At 38.1% G+C, this 16122-nt stretch overlaps 1 protein-coding gene and 1 long non-coding RNA gene across 4 annotated transcripts; one reads left to right on the top strand and one right to left on the bottom strand.

The window, feature by feature from the left end:
• On the bottom strand, positions 1-15699 carry LOC134331763 (uncharacterized). Of its 3 annotated transcripts, none has more exons than XR_010015166.1 (3): positions 15611-15699; positions 10492-10573; positions 1-1479 (listed from the first exon to the last, which is right to left on the bottom strand). It is a non-coding gene; the product is annotated as an uncharacterized LOC134331763 (long non-coding RNA). The 3 variants fall into 3 exon arrangements; XR_010015167.1 differs by having other exon boundaries at positions 1-1276; XR_010015165.1 differs by lacking the exon at positions 1-1479 and having other exon boundaries at positions 10327-10573.
• Positions 4640-13779, top strand: sult5a1 (sulfotransferase family 5A, member 1). Its single transcript, XM_063013276.1, has 6 exons — positions 4640-4778; positions 5298-5506; positions 9065-9191; positions 9278-9375; positions 10485-10665; positions 13275-13779. The coding sequence occupies exons 1-6, from the start codon at positions 4640-4642 to the stop codon at positions 13442-13444; spliced, it is 924 nt and encodes a 307-aa protein (XP_062869346.1). The 3' UTR covers positions 13445-13779.
• Positions 15700-16122: the final 423 nt, after the last annotated feature.

The following is a 16122-nucleotide window of genomic DNA, read 5'->3' as shown; positions in this document are numbered from 1 at the left end:
ATTATTTTTTGGTTCAGAAAAGACACGGAACATGGAATTTACCTCGGGGTGTTCAAACCTTTGCTTATGACTAAACTAAATTAAATACAGCAGAGTGAATGTAGCATATTACTACCCACCTCATGTTTAATATAGCTAAAGGGTGTTTTGTGCAAATCATTGTTTTTTTTTTGCTGTCTAAATCAATAAAACTGTGTTTAAGTACATGCAAGCTGCGTCCGGAATCGCATACTTCCATACTCAATAGTACGCGAAATGAGGACGCGAGAGCGGTTAGTATGTCCGAATACATAGTATACACAAAGAGGTACGCGAGAAGTACCCGGATGACCTACTTATTGGGCAGCCATGTTTGAGTATGCAAGCGATGCACACTTGCGGTCCGTTAATGTATCCCATAATGCAACTGGAGCTGCGTAGGCGTTCGAAGCGGAATAAGAAACAAGAAAGATAGCGGTCCTCTGTTTACAAGTGTAAGTAAGATAAATAAAATAAAACGTTTTAAAGACGAATAAATAACAAAAACACGATAAATATCCAAAAGTTTGGCGAGTGGGGTTTGTAATGAGTCTGTAACCATGGTGATATTACGTCCCACGTCATCACTTGACGTTGGAAAGATGGCGGATGTAGTGCGTAGCAGTGTTGTGTGCATACTGCATACTTCTGTACTGGAAGTATGTACTTTTTTACCGGCAGAGTAGTGCATACTTCCTCCAATCTAGTACGTACTCTCTAAGTATGCGATTCCGGACGCAGCTATAGACTTTCTTACCTGACAAAGCAAAGTAAAGTCATTATAGGAACAGTGTCAATAAAACTGAACATAGGAGTTTAACATGATAATTGCTTGATCTTTACTTTCTTACAGTGCAAAGTGGCTCACAGAGCAAACATTGCTTATCTCTAACCGCAGAGCTTCCTTTCCATTAAATGATAAAGATCAATATTTCCTTAATTGCTTTTACTTCAGAATATTTATCTGTAAGTGGCTGCACTTTTTACCATGTAACATGCAGTTGTATAAAAAGTTTATGAACTTTTTAGAACTTTCTGTTTTTAATAACAAAAAACCTTCTTTAGTAACAGTAACATTGCTGTAGTGCAGTGGTCTAATGCACTTGTACACCATTACTAAGACCTCATGCTTGAATCTCAGCTGTGGTATCGACCAGATGGGCACCCACGCAGATAAGATTGGCTCAGAGGGGGTGATGGCTGAACAGATTCCTCACTGCTGCTGTAGTTGTGTGCCTCTGCTGGCTGGTTGAGACACCTGCATGAGAGATGTTGGATATATAGTAGTAGTGCATGACTCTTGGTATGCTCTTAGTAAGACTCCATCTCTGGTAGGTGAATAGAAGTGGTCGGTGACTGTGCATTAAATAGGGTGATAAATGTGATTGTCTGTGGCTCTCCTTGGTCAGGGTGGAAGTCTGCATGGGTGGAGAAGTAAGACAGTGGTGGATTTGGATATGACTAGATAAAAAGGAAATTTTTAAAAATGAAAAAATACACCCGTTCAGAAAAACGTTACTTTAAAAACATTATTTGCAATCAAGTTTGAGCTGATCATATTCATACTTGCACAGTGTATTGTGTTTGCACATGCTCTGATGAAAAGGAAGTTGGTTTAAATACTCACCCACTTATGTGCTAAAGAAAAACAAAGTCTACATAGATTGTACCTAGTCTTGAAACATGTGGTTAACACTTTGAAATTACTGGTAAACATGTTATTGTTTTACATCTTTCGGCCTTGCTAGAACCTGTGCGTTCATCAAAGGGGTCATCACGGGGTTACAAAAAGCAAACAAGGCCCTAAGTAAAGACTTACAGAAAGTGGGCAAACAAAACAGAAACCTGTAATATCTATTAATGTGAGGGACCTCATAAGAAATACACTAAATTGTCCCTATATATAACAAAGGGAATGAATGAGTGCTTGATTTCTCATAGATTGGTGTTCAAGAAAGCACTTACTGAAAATGAATGACAAAAGGCAGGTTTCAAAATTTAGTCATTCGTGTTACACTTTTCAACAGGACAAGTCTTTAACAGGACAAGAATGTGTCACACTTCAACTACAGTGTATCACAAAAGTGAGTACACCCCTCACATTTCTGCAGATATTTAAGTATATCTTTTCATGGGACAACACTGACAAAATGACACTTTGACACAATGAAAAGTAGTCTGTGTGCAGCTTATATAACAGTGTAAATTTATTCTTCCCTCAAAATAACTCAATATACAGCCATTAATGTCTAAACTAAAGAGACTACACCCCTAAATGTCCAAATTGAGCACTGCTTGTCATTTTCCTCCAAAATGTCATGTGATTTGTTAGTGTTACTAGGTCTCAGGTGTGCATAGGGAGCAGGTGTGTTCAATTTAATAGTACAGCTCTCACACTCTCTCATACTGGTCACTGAAAGTTCCAACATGGCACCTCATGGCAAAGAACTCTCTGAGGATCTTAAAAGACGAATTGTTGCGCTACATGAAGATGGCCAAGGCTACAAGAAGATTGCCAAGGCTACAAGAAGATTGCCAACACCCTGAAACTGAGCTGCAGCACAGTGGCCAAGATCATCCAGCGTTTTAAAAGAGCAGGGTCCACTCAGAACAGACCTCGCGTTGGTCGTCCAAAGAAGCTGAGTGCACGTGCTCAGCGTCACATCCAACTGCTGTCTTTGAAAGATAGGCGCAGGAGTGCTGTCAGCATTGCTGCAGAGATTGAAAAGGTGGGGGGTCAGCCTGTCAGTGCTCAGACCATACGCCGCACACTACATCAAATTGGTCTGCATGGCTGTCACCCCAGAAGGAAGCCTCTTCTGAAAGCCCGCAAACAGTTTGCTGAAGACATGTCAACAAAGGACATGGATTACTGGAACCATGTCCTATGGTCTGATGAGACCAAGATTAATTTGTTTGGTTCAGATGGTCTCAAGCATGTGTGGTGGCAATCAGGTGAGGGGTACAAAGATAAGTGTGTCATGCCTACAGTCAAGCATGGTGGTGGGAATGCCATGGTCTGGGGCTGCATGAGTGCAGCAGGTGTTGGGGAGTTACATTTCATTGAGGGACACATGAACTCCAATATGTACTGTGAAATACTGAAGCAGAGCATGATCCCCTCCCTCTGGAAACTGGGTCGCAGGACAGTGTTCCAGCATGATAATGACCCCAAACACACCTCTAAGACGACCACTGCTTTATTGAAGAGGCTGAGGGTAAAGGTGATGGACTGGCCAAGCATGTCTCCAGACCTAAACCCAATAGAACATCTTTGGGGCATCCTCAAGCGGAAGGTGGAGGAGCGCAAAGTCTCGAATATCCGCCAGCTCCGTGATGTCGTCATGGAGGAGTGGAAAAGCATTCCAGTGGCAACCTGTGAAGCTCTGGTAAACTCCATGCCCAGGAGAGTTAAGGCAGTTCTGGGAAATAATGGTGGCCACACAAAATATTGACACTTCAGGAACTTTTACTAAGGGGTGTACTCACTTATGTTGCCGGTGGTTTAGACATTAATGGCTGTATATTGAGTTATTTTGAGGGAAGAATAAATTTACACTGTTATATAAGCTGCACACAGACTACTTTTCATTGTGTCAAAGTGTCATTTTGTCAGTGTTGTCCCATTAAAAGATATACTTAAATATCTGCAGAAATGTGAGGGGTGTACTCACTTTTGTGATACACTGTATATATTTAGCCGCATCAAATTAAGACATGTCACAAGAACAATTTTTTAGACACTGCCTTCCACCACATTTTCCAGGGTTTATTTGACTCTTGTTTAGCTGATGAGTAATGCAGCATGATAAAAGTCCACATTTAAATGGCTTAAATATACTGACTCTTACTAAATAGAGATGCTGTGACAAGATCTGTAACAATTAGTTAAATTATTAAAAATGTGTAGTTACAGAGCTGCTTAATGTAATGAATGCTCAAAAAGTGGATAATTTAGTCCAAAAAAATCTGTGGTGGGATAGGAACATGTTGTTACATGTTGTGTTTTATTCAGAATTCCCCATTCAGTTTTCTGGTTTCTTAGGTACTTCCACACCAGTGTTTATATTCACTGTTAGAACATCAAGTTCTTTTGAAGAAAAATCTTGCTGCTCAGATCTTCTACTCCAGTGTCATTTACTGAATATGAGAAACGATGTCCTCAAAACCATGTGCACGGAAAAAAAATACTCTTTATATACAGTCAGAGTGAATTTTCCAATTTATTAGGTAGATGAAGCAAGCTTATATAGTTTGTGTCTGCATGAGAAATATGAGCCTAAGCCTAAACTTAGTTGAATTTTAATGCTGAGATAGGCCGAAGCCAAGTTAATGGTTAGGGAGCTGGGATTGAAAAAAAAAAAAAAAAACTTATTAAACAGGTGCTATGGTTAACTATTGCTAAGATCTGTTGCAAGAAAGAGGTCAGAGGAGAAGGACGAATGCCAAAAGTTTATGAACACCTTTATATTCTATCTATCATCCACCCATCAGTATACATATACTGTATGTGCACTGTTGTAGACATTACACTCAGCAGGAAAGTATTTAAGCAGATCTGACTCTGACTTCCTCTCACACTTGAACTCGCGTGCACACACACATACACGCTCGTACAGACATGGCACGGCTGGATGTCACAGAGACCTTTCATGGCATTATGTTTCCTGGACATTTGCATACCCAGGATTCTTTGAGCTATGCTACTGACTTTAAATTTCAGGATACAGACACTTTAATTGTCACCTACCCCAAATCAGGTAAATGGATGAATAAAAAATAATATAAAGAAAATTATTGATAAATTGTTAGCTAAATTTTTGGCGTAAAATATTTGTAGTTATATTTTAGGGAAGTGAGCTTGAGTATTTTCTCTTTATTGTTTAAGACAACAATGTTTTACTGTAAGATATTTCTACAGGAAAATGTTAATTCATGTATTTACTCTGGTGTGTTTAAGTGGGTCCTAATCTGCATTTGCCTCAAATCATCCTGGATCCTGGATACATCCTGGACAAGGCTGACAGGACACTACTCACTCACCCATTTAATCATTTTACCCACACCTCAGGGCAATTTAGAGGAACCTGTTCTACTGCAACCATAATCATAATTTTTCATCAAATGGTCATTTATTTATCTTAATACTGATCAGGGTCATGATAGCATATGTTTAAAACCCTAGAAGACAAGAATACATTGAGTTGCCACTGGATACTCCAGTTTCTTTTAGTTTCCTTCTTTTTATGACCAGTATATTTTTCTACTTCATACTCTAGGAACAACATGGATGCAGGAGATTGTCACTTTAATGAGATGTAAAGGACATCCTGAAACATCTAAGGCCAAGCCTAACTGGGCACGGGCACCATGGATTGAGCAGCACTACTGCCCAGATGTTCTAAGTGCTTCACAGGGACCTCGTCTCCTCACCACACATCTGCCATATCAGCTGCTGGCCAATGCACTGCACGGCTCCAAGGCTAAGGTACATGGCTACATATAACAGAAGTAAACCAACTGATTAATTAGAATCTAATCCTAATTCTACTTTAACTGTTGTTGGTGATTAGAATCGTGTTAGCTGACAGTTGGTGACTTCTCTGTGCTATTATAAATAAGGCCAATTTGACTGCACCCATTTTACAATACAGGGCAGTCAAATGTTGAAAAAAGTGTGATGGAAATAGCACCAAAACACATTTTTGAACTCGGTTAGAAGCTGCTGACTCAGAAGTGACACTATCCACAGTCAAGTGATCTTTAGATCACCCAGGCTCAAATGCTGCAGTCCTTTTTGTTTATGTGATCAGCAAGCAAATTCAGTCCAGCTTCAAGATATCAGTTTTGGAACAAAGTACTCTGTCTTGTGTGGCAGCCTCTAAGAACATGGCAGTGTAAAGCTTGCTGAACTAAAGACAATGTCACCATTCATGACATGGTGTGTTCCAGCAGTTTCCAGCAGCTTCTATTTTGGTTTATTTGACAGTTCTTGGGTCACATTTGATCATGCAGACATACAGCGGGGGAAATAAGTATTGAACACATTAACATTTTTCTCAGGAAATATATTTCTGATGGGGTTACTGACATAAAATTTTCACCGGATGTCGGTAACAACCCAAATAATCAACACATACAAAGAAATCATAACAAATAAATCCATAAATTAAGTTATGTTTAATAAAGTGGAATGACACAGGGAAAAAGTATTGAACACACTTACTGAAATTTATTTTCATACACAGAAAAAGCCTTTGTTGGTAATGACAGCTTTAAGACGCCTTCTGTATGGAGAAACTAGTTGCATGTATTGTTCAGGTGTATTTTTGGCCCATTCTTCCAGACAAATCTTGAAGGTTCAGGCGGCCTCTTCTGTGAACTCTGATCTTCAGTTCTTTCCATAGATTTTCAATTAGATTCAAGTCGGGTGATTGACTGAGACATTCTAGCAGCTTTATTTTTTTTCGCTGAAACCATTTAAGAGTTTCCCTGGCTGTGTGTTTGGGATCATTGTCTAGTTGAGATGTCCATCCTTGTTTCATCTTCAGCATCCTGGTAGATGGCACCAGATTCTTATCAGGAATGTCTCGGTACATTTCTCCATTCATCCTTTCTTCAATTAAATGAAGTCTGCCAGCACCATATGCTAAGAAACAGCCCCTTACCATGATCTTCCCACCTCCAAACTTCACTGTTGGTATGGTGTTATTGGGGTGATGTGCAGTTCTATTTCCCCTCCAAACATGGTGTGTGCTATGACACCCAAAGAGTTTAATTTTGGTCTTATTTGACCAGACTATATTCTCCCAGTATTTTATAGGCTTGCCCACATGTTGTGCAGCAAACTTTAAACAAGCTTTTTCTACAGCAATGGAGTCTTGCACTGTGAGCATGCATAGAGGCCATGGTGGTTAAGTGCATTACTCATTGTTTCCTTGTAACAAGAGTATCTGCTAATTCCAGGTCTTTCTGAAGCTCTCCGCAAGTGGTCCTTGGCTCTTGGACAACTCTTCTGATTATTCTTTTAACTCCTCTGTCAGAAATATTGCAAGGAGCACCTGGTCATGGTTTATGCTTCTGAGTAATGGTTCCAATGGTGCTTACTGGAATATGTCTGTAACCAATACCATCAGTATGTTTTGCAACAATAAGATTGCGAAGGTCTTGAGAGAGCTCTTTGCTTTTACCAATCACAAGATGCTTCTTGTGTGACAACTTGGTGATAAAAATTTTTTATATAGGCCAACAATTAGGACTAAACCAGCTAATATTAATTTGCACTGATAGGGGCAGGATTGCTTTCTAAATAAGGACAGATTTCAGCTGGTGTTTTGGCTTTCCATCCCTTTTTGCACCTCCTTTTCTTTATGTGTTCAATACTTTTTCCCTGTGTCATTCCACTTTATTAAACATAACTTAATTTATGGATTTATTTGTTATGATTTCTTTGTATGTGTGAAATATTTGGGTTGTTACCGACATCCGGTGAAAATTTCATGTCAATAATCCCATCAGAAATATATTTCCTGAGAAAAATGTTAATGTGTTCAATACTTATTTCCCCCGCTGTATGTGATAATCAGCTCAATTTTGCTGTAACAGACCAAAATGCTCTTTGCTATGACCAAAAGATGTGATGATAAAGTTCTGACATTTAAGATTAAAATCTCACTGTGTGACTGCTGCTCCATTAGGAGGACAGCTAAGGATGACACACATCTATTTTATACAACACTGTATTTTTTATTAGATGAATTAGTATTGTTTAAACTAGTGATAAATTAAAACACCATCTTAATCGCTTACATACTAAACCGATAAAAAGGGCCTGACCTTTCTAATGTTCTAAACAAAACTGCCCTGACCTATACACCATCTGGCCAAAAGTATGTGGACACCTGACCATGAGCCTGTCTGGCATCCCATTTCTGGCAATCTTTCCACAAAGCTTTGCAATATGCCTGTAGGAATGAATGTTAAACAAGAATACCTAGCTTGCAATTATTGTTTCTGTGTGCAAAAAGCTTTTTATTGGGATTTAGATCAGAGCACTGTGAAGTCCTCCACACCAGCCTCAAGAAAAACCATGTCTTCCTGAACCACGCTTCATGAACCACAGGGGCACAGACATGCTGGAACCGATACGACCTTTCCCAAAATGTTGCCACCCAAATTAAAGCATGTATTTATTCTTATATAATTAATTTGATATGCCTGTTAGCAATGGGTGTGACAAACACCCAAACTCAATTATTTCAGAGGAGTGTCTTCATACTTTTGGCTAAATGGTTTATGTCTGTACACATAAACGTTTTAATTGAACTGTACTTCATTGTCAGATAATGTTGTGATAGTTTAGAACATAATAATATCCTAACATCCTTATCTTTAAGTCTCTAAACTTTTAATCCATCACTTACATCACTGGATTAGAAAGCATGTTTCATACAGCCTGGTTTCTCATATTGGACTCTGAGGGGATTACCATGGAATGAGCTGGCATTAAAAACACTGGCAGAATACATACGGGACTGACTTCTTATAAGGGCCTGGAAAGTACTTGCCATCTTTTTTGTATAGTCTCTCTCAACCTTTAGTGGGTGTTTAAAAATGAAACTTTATTTGAAAGTTTTATACTTTAGGCATTTATGTATACATACATCTAAGTATTACATATGTCTTTTCACAATAAAGTGTAATCCCAGTTTCTTTGGTTTCTTTGATTTGGTTATGCAAAATTAGGAATGACCTTTTGTGAAGCCTACACCTGGTGGCTAACAAAAATGCACTTGTTTGCATGAAGCTGAGCTTCACTCAACTTTTATTTGAATATGCTTTGTTAAAGGGGGAGGGGAATCAACATTTTGGAAGAAGTTGGGTGTCTACTTGGCCATGTAGTGTTACTGATATTTATTGGACATAGACCAGAAAACCTTTATCATTGTCTGTTTCTGTTGCATATCAGTGCTTGAACTACACTACATTGTAAAGTACTTTTGTATTATTGTCTGCTTACGTAAATAATGTAATTTGTCTGTTTTAGGTCTTATATTTGGCAAGAAACCCTAAAGATGTGTTGGTATCCTATTACCACTTCCATAAGATGGCCAAGTTTTTGTCAGCATCAGAGTCATTCCCAGGGTTCCTGAGTGCTTTTCTGAATGGAAAATGTTAGTAGAAAAAATATAAACATGACATTAGTTTAAGGCTATACTTTAGTCTTCTATAAATTTCTTATTTTTTTCTTTCTTTCTAGTGCATTATGGCTCATGGTTTGATCATGTGAAAGACTGGACCAGCAATTCAAAAAACATTCAAAACTTTCTCTATGTTACATATGAAGAGATGTGGATGGTAAACATGTTTGTTCTGCATAACACTTACTTACACCAGTCCTACAGCAGTATTATATGAAGTCCCCAATGCTTAAGTAAATGAAGAGTACCTTTTTATAAAAGTGTCATCAAGTCAATGAGGATAGTGGTTCTAAGAATTGCATCCAGTCATCTTGTTGCTGGCTGTCCTCTGCCTCTTTTACCTTCAACACGTCCCAGCATAACTGTCTTAACTGTCTGATAAATTAGTTCCTCTGATGTATCCAAAATAAGAGCTTCGGTTTGGTTATCTGGGCTTTAAATGAGAGCTTAGGTTTAATTTGGTTATGGATCAATTTGTTTGTAATCTTTGCACCGTAATTTAAAAGGCATCGATATTCTTCCCGTTTTTTTTTTACTGACCAGCCTTTACATCAGTAAAAAAAAAACAACTAACTTTACTTTTTACATTTGTCAGTTAAATTAAGATTCAAGAATATAATCAATTTGTAATTCAAAACAGCAGGAGCCTTCTCTGTTCCCATTTAAATAAGGCTAATTTACCTGGATCTATCACAAAGTCCATGGAGCAGTGGTGTCTTTATTGAGGTTGAAAAAACCCTTTCTAGTTGCAGCAAAATTTGCCTAAACAGTTAAATCCAAGTAATCCAAGAATCCTTGCGATCATCAACAAACTAGTTGAGCTTTTAGGTGCTTTGGATAATGTTCTGCATGAGAATAATGCTACTTTTACAATTATAAAAAATGTGGCATTTTAAAATCTTTCATTTTTTTAAGATGTAGTAAATTTGAAGTCTCAAACTCTGCACACAAACTGTGCACTTTAATTGATTAACGGGAAATAATAAACAAAACAGAACAAAACAGCTGAAAAGCTGAATACTAATTTTAGGTCACAGTGTGTATTGTGAATGTAACGTGTTAATAAATTCCCTCCTCAATCCCAGATCAAAAACTAAGTGTTCAGTAATTCCTGCATATTTGTATAGTTTATTTAAAATGGAACTGTAATAATGTGTACATCCAGATCTGTATTAATAAACAGTCCAATGTATGTTTATATTTGCTGAGCCTCAGCTAAGTTGATTAGCGTGAACTCTGCTGACATGTTTATCTGTCTTGGTTCAGGACCTACCAAGGTCTGTGCAGAAAGTGAGCCAGTTCCTAGTGTGCCCTCTGCTGGAGGAGGAGCTAACCAACATCCAGAAGGTCTGCAGCTTTAACAGCATGAAAGAAAACAGCATGGTTAACTATACACTCATTTCACAAGATATCATGGACCACAGCAAGAGCAGGTTCATGAGAAAAGGTGAGCCTTACTATATATGACCAGTATATTAGCTGTTTAAAAAAAGGTCTGTCGAATTCAGAGAAATGGATTTCAATTTCTTCAACATGGTGTTCAAGACAGGAAAAGGAAGGGCAGATAGTGGTAGATTTAGCAAAATGGATGAATATTTTAAGAAAAAGGAGGAACACCGGTTGACATATAAGAGTGGGAAGGTACACACAGGAGAACAACATTGTATTCAGATGATGCAACCTGGAAAAGGAATTAGAGACTGTAACATGGTGGCAGGGGAGGGTGTAGATAGTCATGATTGGATGGTGGTCTTTAGGATGTCTTTAAAGGTGAGGAGGAGGAAGAGAGTGAGGGCAGAACCAAGAATCAGATGGCAGAGGTTAAAGAAAATAGACTGTGGTGTGAAGGCTGTGGTCTGAGATGAGACAGGCGCTGGGCAAAAATGTCTAGCTTCAAAGGTGTCTAGAACAAAGGTGATGAGGGGATCAGCTTGGAAGGTACTTGGTGTGAAATCAAAAAGTAAAATGTCAAAAAGGTATAGATATTTATCCTCTTGGTTATGTACTTGTTTTATCCACGTTTGGGAGCTGTGTTTTAAATAAATGGCAATTAATTTTGCACCTTTTTTAGTTAGGGATTAATGGTGTATAAAACTTATGGGATCCTCCCACAGATGTTCAATGGGGTAAAGAGCAAGACAAGACTCTAAGTGGGCCACTTAAGCACATAGTTTCTTTATTTTAAAACAATTTGTTGGATCATTGCCTGCTAATGCCAAGTTCACACTACACGACTTTCCAAGTCGTCAGGTCGCTGTACAGTTCACACTATACGACTGAATCTCCTGCACTCGGGAGTCTTTCAGTCGGTGTATATTTCACACTACACGACTGATCGGCGATAGGGGGTTAGGATAGTGTTCCATCACCAACTGGAATTGCAGGCGAGCTTCTCTGGTCTCCCTTTTTTTCTTTCTTTCTTTTTTTTTTTTTTTTTTACAAAAACACATGTGAGAAGTGACGAGAAGTTTAATGATACCACGTCCAAAAAAATGAACGTCAACAAGTAGCGAGAGATCACAGGGTTTGTGCGCTGATGTGCAGCGTAATATCAAGGAGGAAAAATAAATGAATCTGAGTGGATTTGGTAACACGAACAGTATATGGCTTGTTCTGTAGTAAGTTTTGCAATGCAGCGTGGGTATTATGTTTTGTAGAGGACGATCAAATCAGAAATACTGTAAAACGTGTGTGTGTCGGTGTATCCTGATATAAACTATATTAATTAAGCCCCTGTCCCCTGTCCCCTGTCCTCTCCTGCGTTTCCCCTCACGCTGTATCCTGTGTTCTCATTGGCTGTTCGACATGTCACTCATTCCCAGTTGCCCGTCTGAGATCAGATATCTGGCGTGCTAGAAAACTCAATCCAGTCGCCGAGCGGTCGGCGAGCCGGTCGGGTTGAGTTGTTGGATAGTTCACACTTAGCGACTGAGAGCCGAGTTTTGATCGCCGAGCAAACGCTGAGTTGCTCCTGACCCGGAAAATCAATCGCCGAGCAAAAATCAGGGCAAAAATCGTGTAGTGTGAACTAGGCATAAGACAAAATTCCTTCCCAGTTTAAGCTTCTTCACAGAGAAGCAGGATTTTAATAGTCCTTGTTAAATAACGTGGCAGATTTTAATTATGTTTAGAAGGGTTCAGCCTTTAAGATCTTGATTTTTTTCTCCACATCTGTTTCTCATTCTTTGATATAATTGATAACACTGCACAGCATACTGATAGACCTCTCTCTGTAAAGTAAATTAAAGACAATATCACAATGTTGATCATCAACAAATTAAGTAAGTTAAGAGAGTAATGTGTTGTATGACGAAGCTATTCATGTAAATACACAAGATATAATCCAGACTTATGCACATGGTTATGAAATAAGTCAAACTCATGTTCAGTTGTGCATTCCACATATATATATATATATTTTTTTTTACCCCTTTTTCTCCCCTTTTTAGCGCATCCAATTGTTCAATTAGCATCGTGCTTCCTCTCTGTCTATGCCGAACCCTGCCCTGACGGAGGTGATTGAAGCTAACCCGTATCCCCTCCGAAACACGAGCAGCAACCAGATGCATCTTTGCCACCCACACATTGACGAGTTTGGCGCCACCTAGCGTTGCATGCGGAGAGACACACCCTAAGGGCACCCTCTCCCATCTCTGTGTAAGCGCCTCCAATCAGCCGGCAGAGAACGCAATCGCATTCTGACAGAGAGAGACCCACATCCGGTTCTTTGTCCCACCCCCCACATGAGCAACCGGCCAATCGTTGCTCATATAGCCACTCAGCTTCGAACCGGTAAAGCAAGGCTGGATTCGATACCACGCTCCCAGAATCCAGCCCTGGTTGCAGCGCGTTTCTTTTTACCGCTGCGCCACCTGAGCGGCTGCATTCCACATATTTTTGACCATGTGGTGTAATTTAACACCAAGTACTAAATCATGAGATGAAAGCATTTGTCTTTCACCCCAATGCTGTTTAGCTTTAGCAGCCAGCTAATAATATTGACAAGATTGCTCAGGTAACAGTGTGTCTGTTATGTTTCATTCTGTATACTTTTAGGTGAAATTGGAGACTGGGTTAACACATTCTCCATGGAACAAAATCGTAAATTTGATGACGTGTATGCTTCCAAGATGGCAGACTCCTCTCTGACATTTGTGTGGTACAAGCCTGGACAGGAGACCTTTTCGAAATCTGGGATGGAAATTGACATTAAGCCGCTAACATAAATTTCTGTGTGTCTCTTTGTTTACAACTGTTTATTGAGCTTTTAAAGCTAAACAGTAAAATTCCAGACGCATAAATGGAAATCTTTTTGTTCATGTAGAGAAGTAGTTCCTTATTTTACAGGAAATGCCTTAATCTATATAATCAATGCTATAGCTTTTTATGCAGTATCCTCACACAGTTGTGCTGTTCTAATTATATATTTATATGCTATGTGGCTGCTTGGGTGGCACAGCGGTAAATTATGCTAGCCCATTACTGCTGCGATCCAGGGTTCGAATCCCCAGTGGTAATCCCCAGTCAGGTGTCTACATACAGGCATGATTGGCTATGTCTGAGGAGGGTTATATAGTACTAATAATATATTATTGTGCTATATATTATTATATAATTAAAATTTGTTAGTACTTGCATAAATTGGGACACACCATGTTTAACAGGATTTTGGAATTTTATTTACAGAACTGTTGCTCTTTGTGACCAGCAAAAGTAAAACGCTTTATTTTATGAGGATACTGAATATAATAATAATAATAATAATAATACATTTTATTTATAACGCACTTTACATTTGAAAACAAATCTCAAAGTGCTACAGAATATAGTAGGATTAAGGCATTACCCTTACAAATATTTCTTTATAAGTATCATAAGCTAGACAGTTATATAAGCCATAAAGTTATGCTCCAACTGGCTGTCTTGTAACTTGCTGGAAAGATTATGTCTGTGTTTATTTAATCTATGTAGCTGTGTTGATTTAATCTACAGTATATTGTGTGGCAGTTTTAGGCTGGTCCCCGGTGTAACTCATTAAAAATGCTGGTTTTATCACTCGGTGTTGGCCATTAACGCCATACAAATAGAAACTGGCAAAATCATGATCCTGATTGAAAAGTGAGCTGTGAATAAAGGTGGAGGTGGTTAGAGATGAAGATACTAATGTGTGTGCAGCTGTTTTTCTGAATCATGTTCTCTGGAAAGACTTGTCAGCCCAATCTGAAAAGGTTCAGTCATCGTTACCGTATGTACAGAACAAATGCAATATATTTGTATAGTTGTGGATTTATTTTTAAATAGAAATAATTGCCATCTACCCATCAATCTACACTTAATCCCCTTAAAGTTTTAAAATAATTGATTACAAATAACAACGGAAATTTCTTATTCACATATGTATTCAGACCCTTTATCCAATATTTTGTTAAACCTTGTTTGGCAGCAATTACAGCTGCAGGTCTTCTTGAATACACCTCTATCGTATTATTTTATCATATTATGTCATCAATCTATTATATCATGCTAATTTGGTAGTACACTATTTGTAATGTTAATAAAAAAAAACATGGGTAAACAAAGTTGGAGAATTAAAGCTTTAAATAGTACAGTACATGGCACTGTATCTATAAACCCACCCAGAGATCTACTGATAAAATCTGATTTCACCAAAGGTAAAAAAACTGCTGTTTGTTTGCTGGGGTACAGATTATGATAATACACTATATAAAGCACCGTTTTTGACATCCTTAATGAATATCAATAAAGAAAATATATTCTAAACACAGAAACCTCCAAGAAATAGTTTTACTTTGAGGCTAAATCAGATTCTGCTGTTTTCATGCTATATTTTTCGTTGGCATTTTTGAGATCCTGCTAGTGTATATAACATCAAGGCAGGGTTATTACTCTTGATTCAGCCATTAAATTCTTGTCTGGGTCATGTCCTTCCAGAAAACTGTTAAAATATATTTAAACTATGTGTCCCTTTAAAGCTGTGAAAAGAGGTATGTAATCCTGACAGTTCTGTACAATTGTCCACAGGATAAATCTGCTTCTGGGTCATTATCTAAACAGAGTGGCATTTGTACCAATTCCCTTATGGAAAATTGTTTCTAATTTTAACCCTTTACCAACTTTTTTCTCTGAGTTTGTTGCAGACATCATATTATGTGTCAAATTTAGTCGATCAGCCAAAACATTAAAAGTATTTTGTCAGTTATATAAGCATTCAAGAGAATTAACAAATAAAATATTTTTCTTTCAATTTTATCTTACAAAATGTCCCAACCTTTCAGGAAACATACATTACATTACATAAGATATACAACCTTTTTTAGAGGTTTGTAAGTTAGATAACAGTGTTAAATCATAATAGCATTAGCATAACTTACCTTACAACTAACATCAGTAGTTCGGCTGCAGGACTTTGCTTGTCCTGCAATACAGGAGCTACAGATTGTCACTATGGTGCCACTGCATGTGGCAAGGACCAAGACAGAGTGAAAATTTGCCCTTTCAAAAAAATTGGCCATCGATTTTGTGCATTAGACTTTGTTCAACCTTCTCACTGTAAAGATACTGATAGATCGATCGGTGAGTAAACCCATGCATTCCAAGACTGTTAAAAAGTACTTTAGTGCAGGCCATTGCTTTATGTCATTTTTCCACTCACTAATAGTCTGAGGGTGCGGTAAAGACTTATCATCACATTTTTTAGCATTTTCTCAAGATGTTCCCATTTCATCATTGGCAAACTAATGGATTATTTATTAGTTTTTACAATTAAGAGCCACTCAACTGGAACTCTCACACAAAACTGGCAAATTACTTCCACAATTTAAAAAAGGTGAATACATAATTTATTTTAATAAATTAAAAACCTTTTTGAAAAAAAGAAAACCTT

The sequence above is a fragment of the Trichomycterus rosablanca genome, chromosome 17 (assembly GCF_030014385.1).
Source record: "Trichomycterus rosablanca isolate fTriRos1 chromosome 17, fTriRos1.hap1, whole genome shotgun sequence".
Lineage (NCBI taxonomy): Eukaryota > Metazoa > Chordata > Actinopteri > Siluriformes > Trichomycteridae > Trichomycterus > Trichomycterus rosablanca.
Note: the sequence above shows the minus strand (reverse complement) of the source record. Positions and strands in the feature narration are given on the sequence as shown.

Coding starts and splice junctions, on each gene's coding strand:
- sult5a1 (XM_063013276.1), top strand. CDS start 4,640: ATGGCACGGCTGGATGTCACAGAGACCTTTCATGGCATTATGTTTCCT. Junction 9,192..9,277: donor TGCTTTTCTGAATGGAAAAT/GTTAGTAGAAAA, acceptor CTTTCTTTCTAG/TGCATTATGGCTCATGGTTT. Junction 9,376..10,484: donor CATATGAAGAGATGTGGATG/GTAAACATGTTT, acceptor GTCTTGGTTCAG/GACCTACCAAGGTCTGTGCA.